At 44.7% G+C, this 26,760-nt stretch overlaps 1 protein-coding gene across 1 annotated transcript; it reads left to right on the forward strand.

Moving 5' to 3' along the window:
• Nucleotides 1-308: 308 nt before the first annotated feature.
• On the forward strand, nt 309-25,697 carry METTL21C (methyltransferase 21C, AARS1 lysine). Its single transcript, XM_066580113.1, has 4 exons — nt 309-483; nt 2,529-2,683; nt 23,674-23,791; nt 23,938-25,697. The coding sequence occupies exons 1-4, from the start codon at nt 309-311 to the stop codon at nt 24,330-24,332; spliced, it is 843 nt and encodes a 280-aa protein (XP_066436210.1). The 3' UTR covers nt 24,333-25,697.
• Nucleotides 25,698-26,760: the final 1,063 nt, after the last annotated feature.

Consider the following 26,760-nt stretch of genomic DNA (forward strand, 5'->3'; position numbering starts at 1 on the left):
CCCATCACAATACCCTTTGTTTCCTGCACACTGGATGTGACGTTTAGGCATGTACAATGGCAGATCCTTAGTATGGAATCTGTGCCATCTGTAGGACAAGCCATCAGCTCCCTGCTCCCATCGCTTCCCCTGTCCATACAGACATGCCAGCCTGATGCATCTATTGTGTCTCCTCCGGCAGGACGTGGATCAGATCAGTAATCAGTGGTCCCCCCTCCTTGAGCAGTCTGCAGCAGATGACAGCCGCCCCCAGCCCTCCCTCCCACCATAAGAGCAGCTCCGTCTGATGCTGCTCGGCTTCCACCTCTATGGATGCTGAGTGTGTGGAGTGTATGCCCTGTGTGCAGCCTGAGCTCCCCGCTGCAGAGGAGGAGGACGGCAGGGAGGCAGCTGCTCCAACTATGGGTGATGAAGAAGGAGAGCAGCAGGATGAGCCAGACCCCGACTGTGCAGAGACCCCTCCACTGGGGGGCGATCAGAAAGGTAAGTGCTATTAGTCTTCCCTTCCACCTCCTTGTAATCATCGCAGCTGGAGGCATCAGAGCATCCACACCTCTGGCTTTCCCCAATATACTCCTGCAGCTGCTAGAATGCTAGTGGAGCTACATATGGCAGGGTGATGCAGGGAAGGGATGCAGACTACCTGTAGATGCCAGCATAACTTAGGGCTGCCAGGCTCAGTGCTGTGATGAAGAGTGTTGGGTAACCTTAATTGAAGCTTCTCCTGCATCATAATGAAGGATATTGCTTATATGCCATGCAGATGTGGGATCTGTTGCAGGAAGAGACATCCCAGCAATGTAACAACCTGTATCCCCCACTATGAAGGATAATGAGGCTCTGTCTGGTTGTACGTCTTTTAATGATGCAACGGTGTAAACCAAATCTTTATTAGTTCCCAGATGTCATCAGGTGGGGTGGCAATAAGCCCAGACGAAACACCTTCGAAATTCCATCACCTAGGTGGCGGTCCTCTGCTCACTGATAACATCTTCTAGCATGACTCAATGACTTCCCAGAAGAATCACTTGTTCTTACATCAGTTCCATGTTTCATCTGACCTCTCTCTAGAGTAGACAGATTTTTTTTTTTATTTGTATTTATTGGTATTTTTAATATACATTGTTTAGCCCCAAAAAATCAAACACATAGAAGGAGTTGTCATTTTGCTGCAAAACCTGGGGTGCAGTTATATCTCGGGCAGATACACAAATGATTAGATGAACAGTCTTGCCACCTCAGGCCCTAGAAGTGGTTGCACCCTTGGCCTTTAAAAAGGCTCTCAGAGGCTATTTGTGTGTATTGGACCTCCTTTTTTTTCTCGTGTAGAGCTTGTTGACCCATAGACTTGTCTCTATGACCCCACGGAAGAGATTTCGCCCAGTTAACAGAGTTTGAGAGGAAATGATTTATTGCAGTGCAAGAAGCTGGATGGTTATGTTGACAAATTGTCCACCCTTCTGATCAGACTGCTAGGAGGTGTGTGCACACAAGAGTAGAGAGGATTGTCTGACAAGCACAAGCAATTCCAACTGTTGTCTGCCATCCAGAGACAGGTGGCACCATCTTTACAGGGTTCAGTGTCTGTGAGAACCATTTTCAGGCACTTGGCTGAAGAACATTTGGTCTCACGGCACCCATTAGGTCTACTGCTTTAGACACCTACCCACCGTCACCTCCGTTTGCGGTGGTGACGTCAACGATGAAACTGGACTGCTATGGAGGGGAAACAGAAAAAGTTGATTACAACTCCTGGCGGTTCACACGCTGGTACTTGGTACTAATAGGCATTACTGCCAAGTAGTAGTTTATGCAAAATGATTGCTCAAAAGCCATATTTGCAGTGTAAATGCACCCTAACAAAGAAAGACCAGCCGTAAAGATTCCAGGCTATAAGATGACCTTATTCTAAGGCTGGAATACCTGCATTCCAATCTCTCTCCTATGGTGAAGTACAATAGATACTTGTAGTCCAAAGGGCCCAGGTGTCACCAAATTGTAGTATAATCTCCCATAAGCAAGAATTTTCCTATAAACATATACTGAATGTAGTATTAATTGTTATTATAAATTCCTTCAAACTTGGGATGGTGGAGCTTTTCCAGTATCCAGAACAAGTTTAGACAATACTAGAACTTTGACTAATAACAGCCTATGTTGGGGGAAAGGAGGGGGGCACAGCGTTAATAGCAAAGAACAGGAGGGCCAGTTGTAGGGATTTATTTACTGTCTGGTGAAATATGTTATACACAAGGTGAAACATGGCATATCTTAGGTCATGTCCATATGATATGCAATAGAGTGCCCCTGTTTCCACAGTGACTTCAACACAATGGTATCTTTATTTGTATAGTGCCAACTTATTTCGCAGCGCTGTGTTATTTCCAATAAAGGCACACCACCCATTGTTGATGCATCCCTGACCTTATCATTAATAAAGAATAGTATGGGGATAAAATATGATTTTTCTTGTTTCATATAACTGTTGTAACTCCATTATTGTCATAAAAAGTTATACTTTCTTATAGATGTCATATGTAACTTCGAACAATCTGTCCAGCCCCACAAGACATGGGTTCCCACCGTCTACTCCTGTTTTGGAAAAGAACATCTCTGGTGTGCAGGGTACGAAATTGTTATTCAGGAATCAATTGAATCCTACGGAGGAGTAATCTGGCCAGCAGTGAGTAACACATCATTTTTGTATAATGTGTGTATTTTTGCAGTTTTCATTATTAAATCAGTGTGCAATTTAGCAAGATATTAAAGTGGGAAAAATACCATTCATGAATACCATTCATGTCATCCATTGATTTGCAAGACAGGAAACTATGCCCATGTATAGCCATTCTGTAGGTGCCAGCAATGAAAAACTGTGTAAGGACTGGCAAGGGGATTGTTCGTTGTCTGCTGAAACCGCTGTCGATGTTCCCCACATCGTTGGTGTCTGTAAAAAAAACAAATAGATACTAATAAAGGGTGGACTCATTAATAAGCCTACAGTGAGTAGACACAATGTCCCCTTGAATACCAGCCTTTTTTGTCCATCCCCAGCAGGTTAAAAAAAGGTGAAATCACCAAAACTTGACAATATAATCCATTAGACTTCAATAAAAGACAGAGTCAGTCCGCTCACCTCCACCTGTACACCAGAGCTCCAGGGATGAAACCAGAAGGCATGCAGAACACCAAGTAACAGAAGAGGATATATATCATATATAGGAGGAACATCATATATAGCTAGCACATTTCAGACCTTGCAGTCTTTTCTCATAGCCACAATGTCTTGTATGGAACAAAGGCGATGTAGACTTGATAACTGGACACTTTCCCTGCACATCACATAGAAAGGGGCGCATCCAATTATCAAGCCTATATCTCACTTCTGTTTCATATGAGAATTTGTAGCTATGAGTAAAACTTCTGAAACCCGTTAGCTAAATATGCATTATTTCTCCTCTATATCCTCTTCTGTACACTACTATAATGCTGGTTAATCAGTTTTTAAGTTGGATTTCTAAATAAAGATATTTGGATTTTGCATTTATGCAATGGCGTACATAGAAGAGAAGGGGCCCCATAGCAAAGATCAAAATGATCCCCTTTATGTGATAAAATTGGGCTCCCAAGACAGAAGGGTTTGGTATTTGTTTTCCCCTCCACTACTTCTCCATGACCCTTAAGACAATTTCCAACGGCCTTGTTTTCGAGCAATCAGTTCATCTAGAGAGAGAAATCCTGCACTGGCTCCAGCCATACAGAAGAAAATAAGAGGTGAGAGAAATGTTAGAAGGGTAATCAGCTCACCTGTCAGCTCAAGCACAATCCAGCTCAGAGTAACCCTGCAACCCCTCAAAGGTTTCCATTGAAGAGAATATACATCCCTGTTGCTAGTAGCCGGCCTCCTGCTGCGACAGTGGGGGTGCATCGGGGTGCATAGAATACTGTATGTGCAACCTGTGCAGCTGTTAACCCCTTCCCTGTCGCGATCTAAGTAGATTGCGGCAGGGAGAGGGTTCACAGAGGGAGCGCGCTCTCTCTGTGACTTCAGCCGGCTCTCGCGATAACATCGCGAGAGCCTGGCTGGTTGCTATGGCAACAGGACGCCAGATACTGACATCCTGTATTGCCTTTGCCAAAGATCGCTATAATAAGAGATAAGGCATGGCAGGAGAGAAGTCCTGCCATGCCTTATCGTAGCGATTTTCAGTCCTGCAGTGTAAGTCCCTCAGAGGGACACAGATTGTGTTAAAAGAAGAGAAAAATAAAATACAAAAAAATAAAATTGTAAAAAAAAGGTTAAACCCCTTTTTTATGCTTTTTCTCATATTAGCATAAAAAAATAAATAAAAAATCCCACATATTTGGTATCAACACGTCCATAATGACGCATACAATAAATTGAACACTCTTTTATCCTGCACGGCAAAAAGTGTTAAAAAAAACCCTAAAAATCTGAGGCAAAATGCTAATTTTTAGCATTTTGCCTCCCATAAAACACAATAAAAGTGATAAAGAAAACTTATGTACCCCAAAATGGTACCAATAAAACCTACAGCTCGTCTCGCAAAAAATAAGCCCTCACAGAGCTCCGTCCATGGAAAAATAAAAAAGTTATAGGATTTTGAATGCAGTGATTTAGAAAAAAAGAAGAATTTCCAAAAAAAGGGTTTTTATTGTGAAAAAACCTAAAAAAAAATATAAGAATTTTGGTATCGTTGTAACCGTACCGCCCCACAGAAAAAAATGTATTGTGTCATTTATGCTACATAATTAACACTTAAAAAAACCTATGGCAGAATTGATACGTTTTCTCTAATGAAGATGTTTTAGCAGATTTTCCATGCTGGATTTGTTGTAAATTTTCTTTAGTAGAATAGAGTGGAACACAACCTAGCTGGGCCCCCTCTCCCCATGGCCCTATAGTAGCTGCATGGTCTTCCTCTTGCTTTCCAGTGCTGCATCCTGCATGCTGTGTTCACTGCAGTCCAATAGCTGTACGATGTGATAACTTTGATATAGTGAAGTCCAGGCGAAACTTCAAAACATTTTTAACCATAAAAACTAAGTAACAGAGGAAAAATAATTGGGGATGATCTGGAGGAACTTGCCCTTCTAAGCTTATTTGTGATTGCATCTATAAGGTAATGGTTGACGGGGGACTTCATGCATCTTAGAGCTTTTCATGCATTACATGGTAAAGGAATAGTACTTTCACTGACCAGGCATTAAAGCTCATTTTCTTCATTTATTTCTACATTTCTTGGAATATTATATTGAAAATACTGACACCCCTGTAATGCTGTCAGCCACATTCTTCCACTTGCTACCTATGTCAAGACTTGTCAACGTTCCATTCATACCTACAAATCATAAGTCAATACCTGGTCTGTAGGAGTTATATGTAACTAGTAGGGGGGAAAGCCAGGAACAAATATTCATTAGAAAGGTTTAAGTGATTTTTTGAGAACACATAATGGAACATTTCAATTGCTTTTCCAGCTGAGTAAAATGCTTATGAACCGTTCTGTTCCTACTGCTGAATAGCAACAGGCAGATACAATACAAAGCGTATGATTCATTTTATTTGGGGGCACTTGCAGTCCAACAGTGAAAGTCAAGATTAAATAGAATTCGAGCCAAATATAGCATTTCAGCAATAAGGTCATGTTGATATGTTCTGAGAAATGCAGCCCACAAGTAGGAAATAAACAATAGTCATTGATTATTATTAGCAGCAGAATACTGTATGGGCAACCTGTGCAGCTGTAAAGGGGCTCAGTGATTAGGGGGGCCTTCTTTCAATTTAAAAGCAGCTTCCTGCCATCTATAAAATAGCTTGTAAGGGACTTTCAAATAAATTCTAGTCCTATGCCAAGTTATTCCAGAGCAAGGGGTCCATATAATGTTCTTGCATGGGCAAGCTTTGCCATGTGTGTCTGCCACTGACCTAAAGTGACTAGAAACCTTAGAACACTCATTCAGCTATTCTTTTCAACCTCTCCATACACATGGATGCTCAGCTTGGCTGAGGAGATAGGAAGAAACTGCTGCCAGACTCTTCTAGTTGCTTATCTCCCTTGAGACCGAATGATTAGATCTGTTGAAATGCAACATACCTGACCAGGCCTGGACTGGGACTGAAATTGAGCTTTAATATTTGAAGAAAATAGGTCCACTTTCTGTGTGGTTAGTGTTAAATACACTCTTTGTAAAAAAAATCCCGCACCTAGAGAAAGTTATTGTTTTGCTACAAAACTTGGCATTCAGTTACATCTCAAGCAGATATGCAAATGATTAGAGTTGTGCCATGATTAGATTAACAGTCCTGCCACCTAAAGCCCTAAAAGTCATTCCATTCTTGGCTTAGAAAAAGGCTCCCAGAGTTTGAGGAGGGGGCACATTTTTGGAATGCAAGAAGCTGGATGGTTGTATTGATGAACTGGATGCCATATGGGCCGTTCTGACTAGACTGTTAGGAGGTGCTGGGACTAGTGTGTGAGGGCACGTACACAAGGTGACTGGGCTTAGAACTCCCTACACAGACTATCAATAGAGAGGATTGTGTGATTGACAAGCATGATCAGCTCCAACTGTTTCGTTGTCCGCCATCCAGAGGCAGGTGGCACCTTCATTACAGGCCCCTGTATCTGTCTGGCCCACAGCCACCACAATAGTGATTACCGGCCGGGCTGCCGCAGCTTCCCGGCCGGGAATTATTCAGCTGCGATGATTCCCGATGCGCATTCTGACATCAGTGTGTGCACTGGGGATCCTGCTTCCCTGACCTCTCCTCCTTGGTTCTGCAGGAGAGGAAAGGGAGGAAGCATTCCGGGCGCACAACATCATGTGCACCTGAAGCAGTGCTGAGAAGAGGAGTAGTGGTGCTTAGACTACAAGGAGGAGGTAAGTGTATGGGTTTGAGGGGATGCTATTACTACTGAGGTCACTGTGGGGGCACTATTTCTAATGTGGCTACTGTGGGGAACACTTATTACTGCGGGGGACACTTACTACTGAGGCCACTGTGGGGGACACTATTACTACTGAGGTCACTGTGGGGGTCACTATTACTACTGGGGCTACTGTGGGGGTCACTATTACAACTGGGGCTACTGTGGGGGATACTATTACTTACTAGTACCACTATGGGAGACACTATTACTACTGAGGCCACTATGGGGAACATTTTTACTACTTCGACCACTGTGGGGGACACTATTACTACTAGGGCCACTGCCAGCCCCGAGAAGAGTAGTGGCCCGTATACTACAAGGAGGAAGTAAGTGTATGGGTTTTAGGGGATGGAGGACGCCATTACTACTATTGCTACTTAGGCCACTGTGGGGGATACTATTACTACTGAGGTCACTGTAGGGGTCACTATTACTACTGGGGCTACTGCGGGGAACACTTTTACTACTAGGGCTACTGTGGGGGTCACTATTACAACTAGGGCTACTGTGGGGGACGACACTTACTTACTAAGACCACTATGGGAGACACTATTACCACTGAGGCCACTATGGGGGACATTTTTACTACTGTGACCACTGCGGGGGACATTATTACTACTAGGGCCACTGTGGGGGTTGGTATTACTACCAGGGCCACTGTGGGGACACTATTAGTACTGGGGCCGATATAGGGGCAGTATTACTACTGAGGCCACTGTGTGTGTGGGGGGAGGGGTCACTATTACTACTGGGTCTGATATAGGGGACACTATTACTTCTGAGGCCACTCTGCACATGGCAGCATACCTAAAGCTGACTTAGACTATGTTTACACGTGGTAGAAATGCTGCAGAATGTCCACAGCTGAAATTTCCATGGCAAGTTCTGCAGCATTTCCGCATGCAATAAACAGTCAAAATCCGCACCTATGGTTCGGATTTTGACTGGAAATCAATCGCATATCCACAGCTGATATAATACTATGCAGTGCTCCCCCTCGCCTCCTCCGAAGGCTTCCCGCTGTCAGCACCCCACAGCTTCTGGTACCCAGCAGACTGGTCAGTTGAGGCTACTACAGGCCGCTGGGAACCGGAACTGGGGAGTGCTGACAGTCAAAATCTGCACCAATTGTACTCAAGGGCTCCAATTTTTACTAAATTGTGTGTGATTTAACCATTCTCCTAATTTCTTTGAGCAGTGTGTATATGAGAGAAAACATATCTAAGACAACTTCCATAACGTAGCAGCCTTAGGTGCAGTAGCTTACCTCAATGTATGATAGTATAACTCTACATCAAGCAGTCACTAAATACTAGATATCATCCCTACACAGACAGTAGAGGTTATTGCTGCAGTTACCTTCAGCGTCCAAAAGTGACATTTTTTCTGATTGAAATTGTTTACTTTTGGGTTTTCTTCTTTATCGGTGCTCAAACCTGCGTGACTTCGGTATTAGTGTATCTTGACGCCACCAGAAGTGTGGGTGGTGACAAGATACACTCAGGTTGACAACTCGGCCACTCCCCCCTCTCAGGTCCTGCAATTCAGTAAAGTGTGCTTACCAGACGAGGGAATGTCAGCGGCACAGCGCCTTCCCCGCTGGGCTGCTTGCACTCGGCAGCGGTGGGGAACAGTAATGGAGCAGCGACGCTAGATAGTTGTCACAGGTGTCCCGTCTCTACTGGTCTGTGGACTGTGAACAGCGCAGCGAACATTGAGGGAGTGGTGGTGGCAGAGCGCCTTCCCCGCCGCCCTCCCTGCACTCTGTATTGCCGACTGACCGTGAGGAAGCGCCAGTGGCACAGCGCGGTCCAGGGCCACCTCAAAGTAGCTACCAGGGGGAGCCGCAGCTGATGAGTACTCTGGCCGTGCTGCGTGAGCAGGAGCAGGGCACAGCAGTGGGAACGCCTCTGACAGTGCCCCCAGCTGCTTCAGCCGCAGGGGAACGGGTGCGGGACTATACTGTGCCGGGGAGGGAGGGGGGGCTGTCAGCTGTGAGGCATAGGCAAAGCACAGTCCGATAATTTGTGCCAGGGATGGAGGGTTAGGGTGAGGGGTACGTGTAACAGTTAGCCTTACAATATACACTACCGTTCAAAAGTTTGGGGTCACCCAAACAATTTTGTGTTTTCCATGAAAAGTCACACTTATTCACCACCATGCGTTGTGAAATGAATAGAAAATAGAGTCAAGACATTGACAAGGTTAGAAATAATGATTTGTATTTGAAATAACATTGTTGTTACATCAAACTTTGCTTTCGTCAAAGAATCCTCCTTTTGCAGCAATAACAGCATTGCACACCTTTGACATTCTAGCTGTTAATTTGTTGAGGTAAGCTTGTGAAATTGCACCCCACGCTTCTAGAAGCATCTCCCACAAGTTGGATTGGTTGGATGGGCACTTCTGGCGTACCATACGGTCAAGCTGCTCCCACAACAGCTCAATGGGGTTCAGATCTGGTGACTGCGCTGGCCACTCCATTACCGATAGAATACCAGCTGCCTGCTTCTGCTGTAAATAGTTCTTGCACAATTTGGAGGTGTGTTTAGGGTCATTGTCCTGTTGTAGGATGAAATTGGTTCCAATCAAGCGCTGTCCACTGGGTATGGCATGGCGTTGCAAAATGGAGTGATAGCCTTCCTTATTCAGAATCCCTTTTACCCTGTACAAATCTCCCACCTTACCAGCACCAAAGCAACCCCAGACCATCACATTACCTCCACCATGCTTAACAGATGGCGTCAGGCATTCTTCCAACATCTTTTCATTTGTTCTGCGTCTCACAAACGTTCTTCTTTGTGATCCAAACACCTCAAACTTGGATTCATCCGTCCACAACACCGTCCACAACACTTTTTTTCAGTCTTCCTCTGTCCAATGTCTGTGTTCTTTTGCCCATCTTAATCTTTTTCTTTTATTGGCCAGTCTCAGATATGGCTTTTTCTTTGCCACTCTGCCCTGAAGCCCAAAATCCCGCAGCCGCCTCTTCACTGTAGATGTTGACACTGGTGTTTTGCGGGTACTATTTAACGAAGATGCCAGTTGGGTACCTGTGAGGCGTCTGTTTCTCAAACTAGACACTCTAATGTGCTTATCTTCTTGCTTAGTTGTGCAACGCGGCCTCCCACTTCTTTTTCTACTCTGGTTAGAGCCTGTTTGTGCTGTTCTCTGAAGGGAGTAGTACACACCGTTGTAGGAAATCTTCAATTTCTTAGCAATTTCTCGCATGGAATAGCCTTCATTTCTAAGAACAAGAATAGACTGTCGAGTTTCAGATGAAAGTTCTCTTTTTCTGGCCATTTTGAGCGTTTAATTGACCCCACAAATGTGATGCTCCAGAAACTCAATCTGCTCACAGGAAGGTCAGTTTTGTAGCTTCTGTAACGAGCTAGACTGTTTTCAGATGTGTGAACATGATTGCACAAGGGTTTTCTAATCATCAATTAGCCTTCTGAGCCAATGAGCAAACACATTGTACCATTAGAACACTGGAGTGATAGTTGCTGGAAATGGGCCTCTATTCACCTTTGTAGATATTGCACAAAAAACCAGGCATTTGCAGCTAGAATAGTCATTTACCACATTAGCAATGTATAGAGTGCATTTGTTTAAAGTTAGGACTAGTTTAAAGTTATCTTCATTGAAAAGTAGAGTGCTTTTCCTTCAAAAATAAGGACATTTCAATGTGACCCCAAACTTTTGAACGGTAGTGTATCTATAAGACTAAGTGTTACACTTTGCCCTCATCCTAATCCTCCATCCCTCTCAGACATCACTGCAGCTGCTACTTGACTTTAGTGGGCTGCCAGGACCTTTAGCTCATCGAGCTTTGCAGCCAATCACGTTCAGGGGGAGTCACCCCCCCTGTCAATCTTGACTCCATGAATTCTTCCTGGTGGCGTGAAGATAGACTAATACCCGTGAATTCTTCCAGTCAGGACTTGCTCCTATCCTGCTGTTACCTCCAGTGCCCCTTTCACTACCCCACCCCCATAGTACTAGTGTCCCCCTCTGTACCCACGAATATATTAGGGCCACCTTTGTGTCCCCCACAAGGTAATAGTGATCCTTAATAATGTCCCCATTTGTGCCATACATGTTAATAATGTGCCCCCTTGTATTCTCTTAGTACCCTCACAAGGTAATAATGTACCCTTAGTGCCCACACAAGTAAATAGTGTCCTCATTAACTGTAAGCTAAACTGGAGCAAGCAGTGTCAGGCAGCTGCTGCCAAGACAAAAAGGATCATGGGGTGCATCAAAAGAGATCTGGGGACACAGGATGAGAACATTGTTCTTTCTCTTTACAAGTCACTGGTCAGACCACACATGGAATATTCTGTGCAGTTTTGGGCATCGGTACTCAGAGGACATATCAGCGCTTGAGCAGGTACAAAGACAACAAAAGTAATAAATGAAATGGACAGACTGCAATATCTAGAGAGGTTATCAAAGTTGGGCTTATTTACATAGTAACAGTAGTAACATATTATGCTAGGTTGAAAAAAGACATGTCGATCCAGTTCAGCCCCCCCCCCCCCCACCTTGTTGATCCAGAGGAAGGTAAAAAAAATAAACAATGAGGCAGAAGCCAATTTACCCCATTTTGGGGGGAAAAAATTCCTTCCCGACTCCATAATGTCAGTCAGAAAAATCCCTGGATCAACGCTTGAAAAGTTCCTACCTGACATCAAGTCTGGCAGTCAGAAGATACCCGGATCAACAACCCTTCTGGCTATTTAATGTCTGTATCCTATAATGTAATTTAGTTTAGAAAAAAAAGTCAGCTGAGGGGTGATCTAATACTTTGTATAAAGATATTAAGGGACAATACAGAGATCTCTACCATCATTTATTTATACCCAGGACTGTGACTGTAACAAGGGGGCATCCTCGACGTCTAGAGGAAAGAAAATTTCTACACCAGCATAGAAGGGGGTTCTTTACTGTAAGAGCAGTCAAACTATGGAACACTCTGCCTGAGTACATGGTAATGGCAAACTCACTAAAGGAGTTCAAGAGGGTCCTGGACATGTTTCTTGAGTGTACCAATATTACATGTTATAGTCACTGATCTCTTCAAAAGGGTCAGTGATCGAGGGATTATTCTGATTGCCAGATTGGAGGAATTTTTTTCCCCCCAAAATGGGAAAATTGACTTCTACCTCATTGTTTTTTTTTCCTTCCTCTGGATCAACATTGGGGTAAAAATAGGCTGAACATATATCTTAGTTGGCCTAACATACGGTTTCAGGACAAAATGGAGTCCCAGGATCAGAGGAGGATCGGGTATGTTACCTGCAATTATTCTTCTCCAACGTCTTTCTGATCTGCTGGTTCTAGGTCCAGTTTCGGACATCTAAAATGCTGCAATCTTCAGACTACCTAATCTCCACAGTGCATTGGTTGGCCAGAGCTGTTTGTTTTATGAGCACTGGCCAATCAGAGAACAGTGCACAATGTGCATTAGTTAGTTAGAAAATCACTGCAGCCATCATGAATGGGTGAAAACAGGTCCCAAACTGGCAGATCAGAGGTGACAGAGAACAACTGCAGGTAATATGCCCCCTCCCCCTTCTGTTCTGAAACCGGAGGATCACTTTTATTATGCCCGCACAAGTAAATAGTAACCCTTTAGTGCCTGCTCAAGCTAATAGAGCCCCCTCAGAAACCGCACAGGATGCCTCATGAGCAGGTAAGAGATCTAGCAGTGTGGGGGCACAAAGGTGGACACTATCATTGTGTGGATGCCTTACATGCTATTACATGTTAATGATGTTATGTTAGTGCGCTAACATGGCAACATTTACACCTCATAATGTAAGGCTAAGAATACCACTAAACCCTCAGCCTAAGGCTGCAGCGCTGGCGCACATCTATGCACACTGTGCTGCTGGGACCGGCCTGCCTTGACCGTTTTGGCAGCTGGGGTGTGCGAGGGGCGTTCGTCCTGTCAAACCCCTACCGTGTTTCCCTGAAAATAAGACAGCGTCTTATATTTATTTTTGTTCAAAAAGGTTTAACTTTTTTACATGTATAGCTGCCTGGACACTATTACAATTGACTTTTTACATTAACTGTTAGCAGGGCTTAATTTTGGAGTAGGGTTTATATTTCAGCATCCTCAAAAAGCCTGAAAAATCATTTTGCATCCTCAAAAATTCAGGAAAATTATGCTATGTCTTATTTTTAGGGTATGTCTTATTTTCCGGGATAACAGGGTAGCTTTCGGTGGCGTCAAGATACACTAATGCAATAGTTGTTCTGTGAATCGAGGTGAAGCAGGCTGAAGATCTCTTCTGGCTCCCTGCCTCCATTCACTGTGAAGAGACAGTTGTTCAAAGATTGAGAGACTGGTGTTTACACGGGCCAACAGTCGCTTGATTTTTAGGGGAGCTAAAAAACAAGTAATTCTGACAAATCAACGGGGGGCATGCATCCCTTATGCTACCTGGCCTGCTCCGCCTCAGATTTTGCAGAACTATATCACTCTTGTTTATAGCATATGAGCAATAGTCAAATGGTAGTCCGCAAGATGACTGCCGGTCACTTACATGCCCAACATTTGTCCTGTGTAGAGACACCTTAATAAATAAAATTACATTTTATAGTAGTAGTAATTAGTAATGAAAGATCTAGGTGATCTTACCATTTCTTGCAACTCTACTTCCGGAGCTTCTTGTATAGTTCTATTTCACCCTTTGCAATGCAAACAATTGGCAGGCTGAGGATTTAAAACCAACACTGCTCTGCTGTGGATCTTGCCCATATATTGTTTTCCTATCATATGGGTGAGATTTGTTAAAATGTTATTCACGACTTGTACTGAAAATGCTGCAGATTTTCCATTCAAAATTCCTGCGCAGCAAATTCACAGCATTTAACGCCATGCGTGAACATACCCTTGGGCTCAGTCAGATCGGTCAGCCACTGCATGAAATTAGAGATATTTTCCTTATAGGTTTTGCAATTCTTTAGCCTTTTCCCTCTCTGCAGGCTAGATCTCTTGTTTTCAGTTTTCTCTGAGCTGGTGGGAGGAGACTGCTGCTATGTAGTCTTCTACACAATACAGATGAGAAAAAAAGGATTCTGCTCTTCGTAGCAAAATCACATAAATAACTTCATCAGTGAGGGCACTAGCCGTAACACAATAAACTCAGTTAGCTCTGTGCCTGTGTGAGTATCCCTCCAGCAGCTTCTTCCTTTTCATAGACTTCTATGGGCAGCATGATTAATCAGCTTCCTCCACTTCCCGTGTTCAGTCTTGTTATTTCGATTAATAGAGACGGACTTTACATATCAGGCTGTGGCAGCAAATTAGAAGAAAAGGGGGATCCCTACTGGCCTGCAACTGAGGGATTTTTTCAGCACAAAAATGACATTTTTCGGTGAATACGTTGATTTGCACTTTTGCTAGTTTTCACGTTTACTTTCATATACCTATAAGTGACTTAAAAAAAGTTAGTGTCTATTTAAGGCCAATAGTTGCTTTTTATGATTGTTTTCATACACAGTATTTGCATTTCTGCGCATTTTTTCTTTTGTTTAAAAATGCTGAGGCCAGATGTTCCTTTGAGACTCTGTAGTAATATATTGTAAAGCTTGCATATACAGCATTTTGGTTTGACACACCATTTTCAATAGGCCAGGAAAAATGCTTGTAGATTAAAAAAAATTATTTTTAAAAAAGTGTGAAATGGGCAATAATATGAAGCAACAATTCAAAAGAATTGTTTATGGTAGCCTTTTGCGCTATTCACACAGGGCACCCATTGGCTTCTATAGAAGAGTGTTTTAGACATGCTCAGTGATCTGTGCAGAGAGGGGGAGTAGATAAGCTGTGACCATTGCTAAAGCCCCATTTACAGGCAAACGATGCCCGACAGCGCATCCCAATGAAGCTCGCTCCTGTGCGGTTACACAGGAGCAAGTATCGTTGGCATCGCTCAGTTACCTTTCTTCATTATCATGCCTGGGAAAATGAGATGACTGCTGAAAAAAATCTCTCTACAGAACAAGTATCAGCCTATTAGGTTTAGTGCTCAGTGTGAAAACTGCAGATATTTAGGTTTTTTTTTACTATAGGGAGCAACATTGAAAGGTAAAAGAAAAATCAACAACATTTTAAAATGTTTAGCATAAAAGCTTGATTTATACAATAGCTCATATTCTGATTACAGATTACCTTCAAGCTGTGCATAAACATATGATTAAAATAGTTGATGATTTCAAACCCCTTTTCTCCAATAGTTTAAAATTTTTTAGAAACGCTATGTGTTCTCCATAGGGAGAGCACCTAGATGGTTAGTAGGGGAGGTTTAAAAGGCCATTTACGCTCCTCTGGGGAATATGCAAATAAGGAAAATGAAACAAAACTTCCACAGCGCCACCTATTGGAAGGCAGCAATACCTAAAGTCAAAGTTAGACCCTTTATACAAGCCTTGCAACAATGACCAGGAATTTAAAGCACAGTCAGAGCCCATGCACATACAGCTGTATCAGGGTTTTTGCCTTCTCAGTTTATAGTAGTATTCTGACTTTTTCATGAATGACCAACATATATATCAATCAACAGTAGGCTGGGTACTCATTCTACCGACCTCTGAAGGATGGCAGGCTGAGTCAACAGGACTGAACCTGCAACCTTCAGGTCGTGAGCGAGAGTTTAGGACTGCATTCTGCTGCCCTAACCCTCTGCGCCACCCACCAATTCATGCAAATAGCAAAGAATTTTCCGACAAGTCACCTAATTACAGAGTTTCTTGTTCTTTTAAAACCAGGCTAATTGGCTACTGTCCTTAAAACACTTTTTCAGCTTAATTGCTTCATGTTTAAATTGTAATCATATATAGGGCAGACAGTGGAACAGATCCCTTTAATACATTTGGGAGATTGATTCTTCATTAGGTTTGTGACTGAAGATCTAATGAACTATTTTAAAGATCATTAAGTACAATCATCTTAAAATGATATTTCAACAGTGACCCATTTTACAAAACCCCTTGGTGATCATGTGTAGACAAGTTTTGTGTCAGTGCAGGGTCTCACGCACATAATGTTGCAATGCTGTTTTGCACTGAGCAGCAGTAGAAGAGCATTGGCCTTCTACTTTACCTCTGTATGCTCCTGGCATATCATGACATACTCTGTTGTATTTCGTACGTATGGAGTTATTTTCCCCCTACAAGCATTGCCTCTAATTGAAAATTGTTCTGGCCATACAGCTGCAGTCTGAGCCTGTAGGCCAAAAATGGAGGCTGTGAAGCACTTGACTAGGGGGCCAATTTTGAAGCTAGCTGTGCCCTTGTATTCTCCTCTGAAGTCAAACCTATTTATTAGCTTTCCTGTAGTAAAACAAGGTATCCCAGATGGCAGGTCAGTACTGACCATCCAGAAGGGTCCTGCTGTAAGCGCTGCTCACTTGCAAAATTCTTAACAGTTGTCAGCAAGGCTATAGACAAGTTATCGCACAGTGACTCTGTACTTCTATTCTATATAATTGGTTCATTAGGAGTGTGTATAACGTGTACAAATATAGTATGTATAAAAGATTTTACTAGTGCTTTTTGATAAACATTTTTATTAATGTTTAATATCCCGCTAACTATTTAAAGGGATTGTCAGTAGTTTTTTTTTTTTTGTTTTAAACCCAGTTTCCAATGCAGAAAAAGTGGATTATACCCACCTGATAATCAGGTTTCCAGTAGTCTCCACGACAGCACCAATGAGATTGCCTCCTCCTGGTAGGACAGGAACATACTGAGAGGTTAAAAGCTCCCCCCCTTCCCCACTTTCCTCAGTGGATTCTAACGAATTGCCGGGGCAGGAGCTAAACTTAAATTTTTTCCCCTAACCGGGGTTTTTTAATTTTTAAATTTATTATTTTATTTTTCTAGGGCGGGAAAGGTACGGGTGCTGTCGTGGAGACTACTGGAAACCTGATTATCAGGTGGGTATAATCCACTTTTTCCCCCAGTCGTCTCCACGACAGCACCAATGAGACGTACCAACTAAAGTTTATTAGGGTGGGATCGCTGCCGAGAGGACTTTGCGGCCGAAGGCCATGTCCTCGTCCTGCTGCACTTTTACCCTATAGTGTTTAGTAAACGTGTGGGGTTTTTTCCAGACTGCGGCCTTGCAAATTTGCTCGACCGAGGCTGAACTGTGTTCGGCCCATGAGGACGCTACTGCCCTTGTGGAATGGGCTTTAAGCGCTAACGGGATCTCCTTCCCGAGGGCTTTATAGGATTCTATGATGGCCAGGCGGATCCACCTGGCTATGGAACTTTTCGCTGCTTTGCTACCCTTATTTGGGCCACTGAACTGGACGAACAGGTTGTCGTCCCGCCTCCAGTGGCTCGTTGTATCTATGTAGGTTAGGACTGCTCTCCTAACGTCCAGGCAGCTTAGGGTTCTTTCCTCCTCGTTTTTTGGGTGGCTGAAGAATGAGGGGATTATTATATCCTGGGACCTATGAAAATCTGACACTACTTTCGGCATAAAGGCCGGGTCTGTTTTAAATATTAGTTTGGTGTCTGTAATTTTCATAAACGGGTGGCGGATGGACAAGGCCTGTAGTTCGCTAACCCATCTTGCGGATGTAATGGCTACTAGGAAGATGGTCTTGATTGTCAGCATTCTTATAGGTAGCGCTTTGATCGGTTCGAATGGTACCGCTGTCATGGCCTCTAGAACCCAATTAAGGTTCCAGTCTGGGAACAGGTTTATGGGCCTAGGGCGTAATCTAGCTGCTGCTGTTAGGAACCTGTGGACCCATCTATCGTCTGCGAATTTTGTGTCGCAGATAGCGCTAAGGGCTGAAACCTGGACTTTTAGGGTGCTCGGGGAGAGGCCCATCTCTAAGCCCTCCTGCAGGAATTCTAAGATTAGCGGAGTGTCGGGGATAGAATCCCCGCGATCCCTTCCCTGTCTCCATGAGGAAAACTTTCTCCAGACCTTCTGGTAGATCAGGTGGGTCGTCTTTTTCCTACTGGACATTAGGGTTTCTACTACTTTCTCTGAGAATCCTTTCTTTCTTAGCGAGGATTCCTCAAGAGCCATGCCGTTAAATGGAGTTTGTCTAGGCCGGGGTGGTTCAGTGGCCCCTGCGATAGAAGATCCGTCCAGGTAGGCAAGGTGACTGGGTCCTGGACGCTCAGTGTTGTCAGAAGACCGAACCAGCTTCTTTTTGGCCAGAAGGGGGTCACTAGGATTAGCGTGCATCCCTGGGTTCTGAAGTGTTGTAAAACCCTGGGGATTAGTGGTATGGGAGGAAAGGCGTAGGCCAGTCCTTGTCCCCAGTCCTGGCCCAGGGCGTCTACCGCTATCGGACGATCTCCTGGCCGGAGGGAGAAAAAGTTGCCTACTTTCGTGTTCTCCCTGGTTGCGAAGAGGTCCAACTGTGGGGTCCCCCACCGGTTGGTTAAGATTCTGAATGCCTCTGGGGAGAGGGACCACTCTCCTGGGTCTATCTGCTTCCTGCTGAGGAAGTCTGCTTTTCCATTTAGTGTCCCCTTTAAGTGGGTTGCCGTGATCGAGAGGATCCGGCCCTCCGCCCAGTGAAAGATTTTCTGTGCGATGCTTTGCAGTGGGGGAGATCTTGTGCCCCCTTGGTGTCGTATGTGAGCGACCGCGGTGACATTGTCTGACAGTATTTTTATGTGATGGTTCTGTAGCGAGTTGCCCAACTGCTGTAGAACCTGCCAAACTGCCTGTAGTTCTCTGAAATTTGAGGATTGTTCTTTTATCCTCTGAGGCCAGGGACCCTGAAAGAATTGGTTCCCCACATGCGCTCCCCATCCACAGGCGCTTGCGTCTGTTGTGATGTGGATGGCTGGGTTTTGTAGCCAGTGAACCCCTCTCCGCAGGTTCTCTGGGGATGTCCACCAACGCAGGGATGTTTTTGCCCTGTTTGGGATGTACATCCTTGCCCCTAGCGAGGACTGCCTTTTGTCCCACGAGGATAGGACTACGGCCTGTAGGGCTCTGGTGTGGGCCTGGGCCCATGCTACTCCTGGGATGCATGATGTCAAGCTCCCCAGAAGAGACATTGCCTCCCGAATTGTGCAGAATCGTCTTCGTAGGAAGGTTTTGACTATTCTGCGGATTTTTTGTATTCTCTCCTCGGGTAGGTAGGAGCATTGCGATTCTGAGTCGAGAGTTATTCCCAGAAACGTCTTCTGCTTGCCGGGATCTAGGCTGGATTTTTCCCAGTTTATAATCCATCCCAATGATTGGAGAAGTTGTAGCACTGTCTCCAGATGTTTGGTTAGGAGTTTTTTGGACTCTGCTATTAATAGAATATCGTCCAGGTACGGTACTACTAGGATCGATTTTTCTCTCAGGTGGGCGGCTACCTCCGCCATAATCTTGGTAAAGATTCTGGGAGCTGAGGATATCCCGAAGGGCAGGCATCTGAACTGGTGGTGCTCTGTTCTTCCGCCCATGTCCACTGCGAACCGCAGGTATTTCTGTGAATCTTTGTGGATCGGGATGTGAAAATACGCGTCCTTCAGATCGATGGACGCCATGTAGGCTCCTCTGGGGATCAACTTTATTGTCGAGGAGATGGTTTCCATTTTGAATCTCCTGTATCGGACGCAGGTGTTCAGGTCTTTCAGGTTTATTATCGTCCGGTGTTTCCCGCCGGGTTTTTTTACTAAAAAGAGCCTGGAGTAATAGCCCTGGGTTTCCTCGTTTCGCGGTACGGGAGATATTGCGTTTAACCGCTGCAAGTCGCGCACGCTTTGCCCTAGTAAATGTAGCTGTTTTTTTGGGGCTCGCGTGGTAATAAATTTCCTTCTGGGGATGGATACCAGCTCTATCTGGTATCCGTGCTGTAGGATCTTTGGGATCCATGGGCCCCCGCAGATTGCGGCCCATTGATCCACAAAGCTCCCCAGCCTTGCCCCTACGGGGATGGCGTCAGGGTCTTTGCTTCGGCTCCCCCTGATGGGGGTTGAAGAGGATATTCCTTCCTCTGCCCCCCTTGGGGTAACTCCAGCGGCCTGTCTTGCCCTTGCCTCGGTAGGCCTCGGGCTGCTGCATTGGGGCCCGGGGAAAGGTCTTCACTCTCTGTGGTTTTTCCTCAGGGAACCCTTTTTTCCTGTCGGCCGCCTTCTCTAGAATTTTATCTAGGTCCGGTCCAAATAGAAATTGGCCGTAGAATGGGAGGGCACACAATTTGTTTTTCGAGGCCAGGTCGCCTGACCATGACCTCAGCCATAACACCCTTCTGGCTGAGTTAGCGCGGGCTGTGGCTTTTGCTGAGAGTTTGACGGTCTCGGCCGCGGCGTCCGCTAGGAAGTTAGTGGCCATGCGCAGGATGGGAAGGGAGTTAAGGATCTGATCCCTCGGCGTTTTGTTGGTCAGATGTAGTTCCAGCTGCTCTAACCATACCCCCAGGGTCCGCGCCACGCAGGTGGCTGCGATCCCTGGCCTAAGGATGTTTGCCGCTGCCTCCCATGATTTCTTTAGGAGTCCCTCTGCCTTGCGATCCATGGGGTCTTTTAGCTGTGCGGCATCCTCAAAGGGCAGAGTCGTCCTCTTGGCTACCTTGGCCACCGGGACGTCTACCTTAGGTATTTCGTCCCAGCTTGCGCAAGCTTCCTCCTCCAGGGGGTATCTCCTTTTTACGCCTCGAGCGGAGTAGGAACCTGCGTCTGGTTTACTCCACTCTCTCTGAATTATTTTAGAGATGTTTTTGTGGACCGGGAAGGTATGTTTGCGCCTCTCCCCAAGTCCACTGAATATCTCATCCTGTCGGGTCCGCGGCTCTCTGGGCTGTTCTATTTTTAACGTAGCCCTAACTGATTTAATTAGTTCCGTCAATTCATCTTGATGGAACAAATATTTCCTGTAGTCCTCCTCCTCTGAGGACTCTTCGGCCGCCTGCTCCTCTTGCTCTGATCCGATGGAGTTCTCGGAATCAGAAGACTCCTCGGGAACATATGCCTTTCTTTGGCGTTTCGCTGGCGGTGCCGGCAGTGACGTTAGAGCTGATTGAACCTCTTCCTTCACCAGCTTTCTAACGTCATCCAGGAATCCCCCCGATTCCCCTCTGACTAGCCTAGCCACGCATGCCTTGCATAGAGGCCTCTGATACGTGGCTGGCAGTCTCGTCCCGCATTCCACGCACTTTCGCAGTTTTGTTCTGGGGGGGATGTCTTTTTTATCCCCCTGACAAACAAAGCATTTTTGCGGGTAAACATGCAACTTTTCCATACACAACATACTGGATATTTGCATTGTATTTTTGCCGCACTGGCTACTTACGGCCGCTGAGGCTGAGGTTTCAGCTGTCTCTGGGGCTGGAGCACTCATCTTTATACCAGTGCTGCAGACACCCTGCGACCTGTGATGCTGGTGTTCTGGCTTCTCTCAGGTTCCTATTTGAATTTTCGCGCTCCTGCGCTAAGCCCCGCCCCCTCCGCTCCTAATGCAGACGCGATGACGTCATCGCGCTGGACGTGAGATGCGGCGCCCCCCCCCCCCCTGCCGTCAAGGGGCTTCCTGGAGCGCCGCGCTGTAATTTCTGCCGGAGGACGAGGGGGACTGAGGCTCCCGCTTTGAACCCCCCATGGGCCGCCGCGGGAGGAACCTGGCCCGGGGGTTACCACCCTGATGTGGCGTCCCGGGAGTCGTCTGGCTGCGAAGGGATGACAGGGTGAGCCACTGCCTTCCGATCCGCCTGTATGCTTTCGCTGGCTTCTCCACCAGCTCCTCTCATAGATCCTGCCTCCTGGCAGGACAGGAAGACACTGAGGAAAGTGGGGAAGGGGGGGAGCTTTTAACCTCTCAGTATGTTCCTGTCCTACCAGGAGGAGGCAATCTCATTGGTGCTGTCGTGGAGACGACTGGGGGAAAAATAACTAACCAGCATCTATTAACATTTCTCTGCCTCCCACTTTTGATGTCACGTTCACAGACTGCCCCAGTCCGTTTTCAGGATGCCACAGGCTACTGCAGCCAATAACAGAGATCAGCGATTGCTGTGCTCAGTCATGGGCTGCAGCGTTGGTGACATTCTGTAAACAGGTGGGACTGGACCCGTAAAACAAACACCAGAGTAGTGGGGAGAGGAGACTATATGCTGGTCAGTCATTTTACTGAGGGGGAATAAAAATAAATAAATCTTATTTGCATAGCGTCAACTTATTACGCAGCGCTTTCAGGTAACTTTTAATTATGTGGTTTTCCAAAAAATGTAGCAAAAAAAGCCAAAACAAAAACACAACACTTGGACAACTCCTTTCCTATGGTTGGCGCTTTTTAGGCCTCATGTCCACAGGGAGATGATCAGGTTCCACATTCAGGAACCAGCAGCGGAATCAGACCCTGCCCCATTTGGGTCTTCCGTTTTCTTCACTGTGAATGTGTGCTGGAGCGCTGGCTAGCAAGCCGCCGCGCATGGCCAGTGAAGGCTTGTTTCTTTTTTAAACTCCTGCTTTCAGACGGAATCCACATTCCGTCCACTATTCAATTGCAGCTGCGAATGCGACAGCTTCCATTGACTTTAATAGAAGTAATCCAAGTGGTAACCACACTGAAATGGAGCATGCTGTGATTTGGTTTCCGGACCGAAAGGTCTACAAAATAAATCCGCCCGCATGCTTCAATTCAACTGCAGATGCCCATAATTCAAGTCCACCTGTGGACATTGGGCCTCAGTCAGTTACTCTGAGCTCTCACACTAGCCTTCAAGCATCTTCACACATACTGCAGTACATTTATCCATGGGACTTATGCAGATTATAGTAGGAAAACAACAACAACAAACAAAAAACCCGCAATACTCACCTCCCAGCCTGCGTCTGTGGCCCCGGCCCGATGGCCGCCCTGGCGGTGCAGCAAGCTGCTTGAGAATTCTCCCCACTGTCATATCCCTGCTCAGCTTTGAATTCCCCCGCCATCAGCGTTGTGTAAGTAAGCACTGTGATTGGATTGAGCGCCAGCCAATCACAGCTGGTGCTCGATCATTCAGAGCCAGTGAATGACATCACTGAATAGCTGAGATTGGCTGGCGCTCGATCCAATCACAGCGCTTACTTACACAGCGCTGACGGCGGGGGAATTTAAAGCCGAGCAGAGAGATTACAGCGGGGAGAAGTCTCAAGCAGCTTGCTGCACTGCTGGGAAGACCATTGCGCCAGGGACACAGACGCCGGCTGGGAGGTGAGTATTGCGTTGTTTTTCTTTACCTAGTATATACTAGAGTATAGCTAGGCTTATACTCGAGTCAATAAGTTTTACCAGTTTTTTGTGGTAAAACTTATTGACTCAGCTTATACTCGGGTCGGCTAATACTCGAGTATATACGGTATATAAGATATCAAGATATCTGCAAAAAAAATAAAATGCAATGTAGATTTTAAACTGCTGCATGTCTATTTATGCTGTGGATTTTCATCACAGATTTCACCTCTTCCAACGAGGGAGTGAAACATGCATCAAAATCCACAACAAAGTTCTACTACATATAGACGTATCCTTGAAGGTCAGCCATAGAAAGCGAATACATTGTGAGTCAGAGCCGGACAGTAGATAAATGAAATTTTATTACAGGATATTATTAGAACACCCCTAAAGGCTGGAAATCTTTTAGATTATGCGGTGATGTGATCCTGGCGATTTCTAAAAATTGTAACATTATTATTGATGATTTCTTTTTTCTATAAAAACAAACTAAAATCAAAATTGTTTCACTCATTTCAGGCAAAGGCATTGTGTTACTTCCTGGAAGAAAACAGAGATGAATTTGATTTGAGACACAAGAACATTTTGGAAATCGGCTCTGGAACAGGCTTGGTATCGATTGTCGCATGTATTTTAGGTCTGTGAATAATTTATTACACAGTGTGCATACACTAACCGCTGACTAAATCTCAACTAATTGCTTGCCAATGGAGTGTTATTGCTAGTAAAGCTCGCCCAACCCGTACGCATAGAGTTCAGCATGACACAGATTTCCTCTTCTAGGAGCTCAAGTCATTGCAACTGATCTGCCTGAAATACTGGGAAATCTGAGATTTAATTTGTCAAGAAACACAAAAGGGCGCTGCTTGCATCCTCCTGAAGCCAGAGAGCTGACATGGGGACACGATCTTCAACGAAACTTTCAAAATACTCCTTGCACGTTCGATTATGTCCTTGCTGCTGATGTCGTCTATCACCACACCTGTCTTGCTGAACTACTACAAACAATGAAATATTTGTGCCAGCCTGGTACCCAGTTAATATGGGCAAACAAATTCAGATTTAACACAGACTTAATATTTTTATCAGATTTTAAGAACTCATTTGACACAGAGGTCCTGGCAGAGTACCCAGAGTTAGAGGTTAAAATCTTCAGAGCAACATACAAAGAAGTTTAAATGCTTCTATGGCTGTAGGTCCATTTAGTAAGAAGCCATACAAAACATAATAAACAATATGTCATAAGATGGGGTGCAATCAATTAGAACATGAACGTCTAAACCAACTAGACCAGAGTGTATTCACCATGTATTTCTGCATCAAAGCGTGCCTGTTGGTCTCTTCTCCACCAGTATAATAGAAAGGCTTACCTTACCGTCCCGCACAAAAATGTAATGAAATCACCTCTTAAATGTTGTAAGCAGGTAAGATCTACATTACTCAAAGCAACACCTTCCTCACTTATTCTCTAGAACAGGGGTCTCATTGCGCTCCATCAACTGGGAAACTATAAAAGCCCGGCAGCCCATTTGTTATTGCAAGCTATTGCACATGCTTCAAAAATACAAAAGAAGGATCTTTTTGCCACTTATATCATCTATAAAGCCATATCCATAAAACAGAGGCGTAACTTGAAGCTCCTGGGCCCCAATGCAAAACCTGGAACGGGGCCCTCAATTATAATGCTTTATTCATAGTACTGGGCTCCCTATATGGAGAAGAGAGGCCTTATGGGCCCCCCAAGGCTCCTGGGCCCCGATGCAACTGCATCCTCTGTATCCTCTATAGTTACGCCCCTGCCATATAACCTCTTGAGGCACCTGCTAAAAATATTAAAATGTTGTATATAGTGCATACCTCAGCTTGTGCCTGTTCATAGCATTAATGGCCCAGGTGAAAGAGCTTTTTCTTCATCTGGGCTTTGAATGCCGCCACTGGCCTGCCTCCTGCTGCTAGTAAAATGGCTCAATACATTTTCTAAAATTATGGAACTAGAATAACATTGCATGGAAGTAAAACAGTTTAGCTGCTCTAGAAATAATTCATGGGATCAGTGCTAAAAACCTTTCAAATCAGCAAATGGACAAAAATTATGCTGTCATGTCTTCATACCTTGTTACTAGAGAGCAAGCAAAACTAACTGAACCCAAGTTAAGCAGTTTATAACCACCTTCCACAACCAGTGATTAAACTACTCAATTCCTTTAATAGGAGTAGGAATTGAGTAATGCAAGAAATTAAGGCCACCCCCTGTAAAGTTTTTATTTTTAACATATGAGCGCTTACAGTTTCATGATTTGATCTTCATTCATACAGTATATAAAGATAAAGGTGATGTCATTGAACTAAAACACTTTGATTTAGCATGTGTTTAATAAATTACACTTTTGTTCTGTGGAAAAATGAATTACAACCTTAGACCCAATAGCGACTATTGCTCCATTTTCCAAAAACATTCAGCAGCAATTTCTTATACACTTGCAGGAAAAAACTAAGTGAACCCCTGAGAATTACCTGCATTGAATACTAATAGATAACAATGAGACCACATTTTACTAAAGAGAATCTAGACAAAAAAAAAAAAAAAAAAAAAAAAAAAAAGATACCAATGGAGCCCTTTCGGGGCTGATCTAACCGTTCAGATTCCTACAATCCAGTGAGTATCTTAATTAAATCGCTCAGTGGAAATGCATGTGCCGAATGAAACTATAAGCGAATCAACTATCACTCATCATTCAGTGTATGCATGTATAAAACACTAAACAACGATTGGCCCATGTAAACAGGCAGTCGCTCCATCTAGGAATGACTGCCTGTTTACTGTGTGAGTGGAGGCAGGCAGGCTAGAACAATCCCCGGCCCACTCCCTCTCCATTCACGGAGCAATGATCGTTCCTGCGTAAAAGTACAGAAACTATCACCACTGGAGCGCCTATATTACGTAGGAATGATCATCACTCGGTGAATGGAGAGGGAGTGGGCCGAGGATTGTTCTAGCCTGCCTCCATTCACAGTAAACAGGCAGTCATATTATTGCTCAGATGGTCACTCAGAAAGTTGCTAAAGTATAAGCCAGTCAGTTTGCTTTTACACAGTGTGAGGATTATTAATTAGTCGTTTATAGAGGGAATACCCATGCAAATTCATTTACAAATCGTTCAGATCTAAACGATAACGTTACACTAGATCACTAAATTGACTTTTTTAGCAAGCTCAAACGAGTAGTGACTTATCACACGCCACCCCGTAGGTGGCTGCGTTTACACTGGACAGCAAGTTTGAATTCGCTCTTTCAAGTGATTATTCAGTCGAATCGTCCCTTGTGAAAGGTACCTAAACAAACAGTTGTACCATTTGTACCAATACCTAGCACATTGCATAAACATCCACAATGCAGGGAAAACCACAAAACAGGTCACTCCAAGTTCAGAACAGGCCATACTGAAAGAGGCAAGCTAGGACCCAAGCATGACAGCAAAAGACCTGCAGACCTGGATCAGTTGTGTCCAGGCATATGTAGAATTTTTATATTTAATTTATTTTTAAGCTGTGTGATTTTCAGCGGTTCCTTGAATGCACAGCCAATTTCAACATTCCTACCCCCCT

Source organism: Eleutherodactylus coqui, chromosome 1 (genome assembly GCF_035609145.1).
Source record: "Eleutherodactylus coqui strain aEleCoq1 chromosome 1, aEleCoq1.hap1, whole genome shotgun sequence".
NCBI classification, from domain to species: Eukaryota; Metazoa; Chordata; class Amphibia; order Anura; family Eleutherodactylidae; genus Eleutherodactylus; species Eleutherodactylus coqui.

Excerpts from the sequence above, each read along its gene's own strand:
- METTL21C (XM_066580113.1), top strand. The coding sequence starts at position 309 with ATGGATGCTGAGTGTGTGGAGTGTATGCCCTGTGTGCAGCCTGAGCTC. Across the intron at positions 2,684-23,673 it reads GAGGAGTAATCTGGCCAGCA|GCAAAGGCATTGTGTTACTT; the intron begins GTGAGTAACACA and ends CACTCATTTCAG. Across the intron at positions 23,792-23,937 it reads GATTGTCGCATGTATTTTAG|GAGCTCAAGTCATTGCAACT; the intron begins GTCTGTGAATAA and ends TTCCTCTTCTAG.